The following is a 996-nucleotide window of genomic DNA, read 5'->3' as shown; positions in this document are numbered from 1 at the left end:
TATATATATATATATATATATATGGCTGTACGGCCAGTTGCATGAAATGGCCGAATGGCCATTTCATGAACTGAAGGGCATTCGGCCCTTCAGTTTAGAAAAAATATATATATATATATATATATATTAATGAGTGGGGCGACTTGCGCCCCACATGGAAAAAACAATAAGTGAAAGGCCAAATGGCCCTTCACGTGATACAAAGGCCAAATGGCCTTTCATTAAAAAAAAAAAAAAAAAAAAAAAAAAAAAAAAAAAAAAAAAAAAAAAAAGTCAAGGATTCAAGCAAGTGGTCCACGTTAAAAGAAAAATGAGAAGTTTTAGATAACTAAAAGACAAAAATAAAAAAAATGTTAGAAAAGATTAAAAGGAAAAGAGAATTAGATGAAAACAAAAGATAAAATAAAATAGAACATTAAATGGAGAGATGAGTGTGTGTCGACCATAAAGAGAGGAAGAGTTAAGTGGAAAGATAAGTGAAGGGAAAAGAAAAGAATTAAAAATAAAAGGAAATACAATTGCATGTGGGACAACCTGCGCCCCACATGCGTAAAAGTAGAATGAAGGGCCAAATGGCCCTTCACTAATAAAAGAAAGAAAGGCTCCCGAGAGCCTTATTTCAGAAAATGGAGAGAGTTCCTCATTTATCTTTCCTTAAGGTTTTTATACAAAATTCATGATCTACGAAGATCTAATGGTCCGATCTTCGATCCGTCTTCAGAAACGCGATCCCTGCACTTGGATCTACGTTTCCACCGATCGTTTTGAGGTAAAACACTAAACTCATGATTTCGTAATTTTGGGTTAAAATATTGAAATATGAGTTTAATTTAGTGTTTTCTTTAGGTAATAGGTTACTTGGAACTTGCTTGAGACTACCCAAACCATAGATTTTAGTTTGGTGAATTTTGGTGAGTTTCCTTAAACCCTTACTTTTGGGTTACGTATTTTAATTACGATTTTCATATCTAATCCTAAGTAAACCTTATGAGTTAG

At 32.9% G+C, this 996-nt stretch overlaps 1 protein-coding gene across 5 annotated transcripts in view; it reads left to right on the top strand.

The window, feature by feature from the left end:
* Positions 1–565: 565 nt before the first annotated feature.
* LOC133852002 (cysteine-rich receptor-like protein kinase 25) overlaps positions 566–996 on the top strand; it is an 11,863-nt gene continuing 11,432 nt past the window's right edge. For 2 of the 5 annotated variants that reach the window (XR_009895880.1, XR_009895879.1), the window contains exons 1-2: positions 573–769; positions 847–911. Coding sequence is in view for 2 of the 5 variants with exons in the window: in XM_062288657.1 (XP_062144641.1) it covers positions 677–769 (93 nt within the window). In the remaining 3 variants the exon portion in view is untranslated. Of the gene's footprint in view, positions 770–846; positions 912–996 lie in introns of all 5 variants that reach the window. The other 3 variants (XM_062288657.1, XM_062288665.1, XR_009895881.1) reach the window with 2 other exon arrangements.

This window comes from Alnus glutinosa, chromosome 1 (genome assembly GCF_958979055.1).
Source record: "Alnus glutinosa chromosome 1, dhAlnGlut1.1, whole genome shotgun sequence".
Lineage (NCBI taxonomy): Eukaryota > Viridiplantae > Streptophyta > Magnoliopsida > Fagales > Betulaceae > Alnus > Alnus glutinosa.
This window is presented reverse-complemented; position numbering and strand designations above follow the sequence as displayed.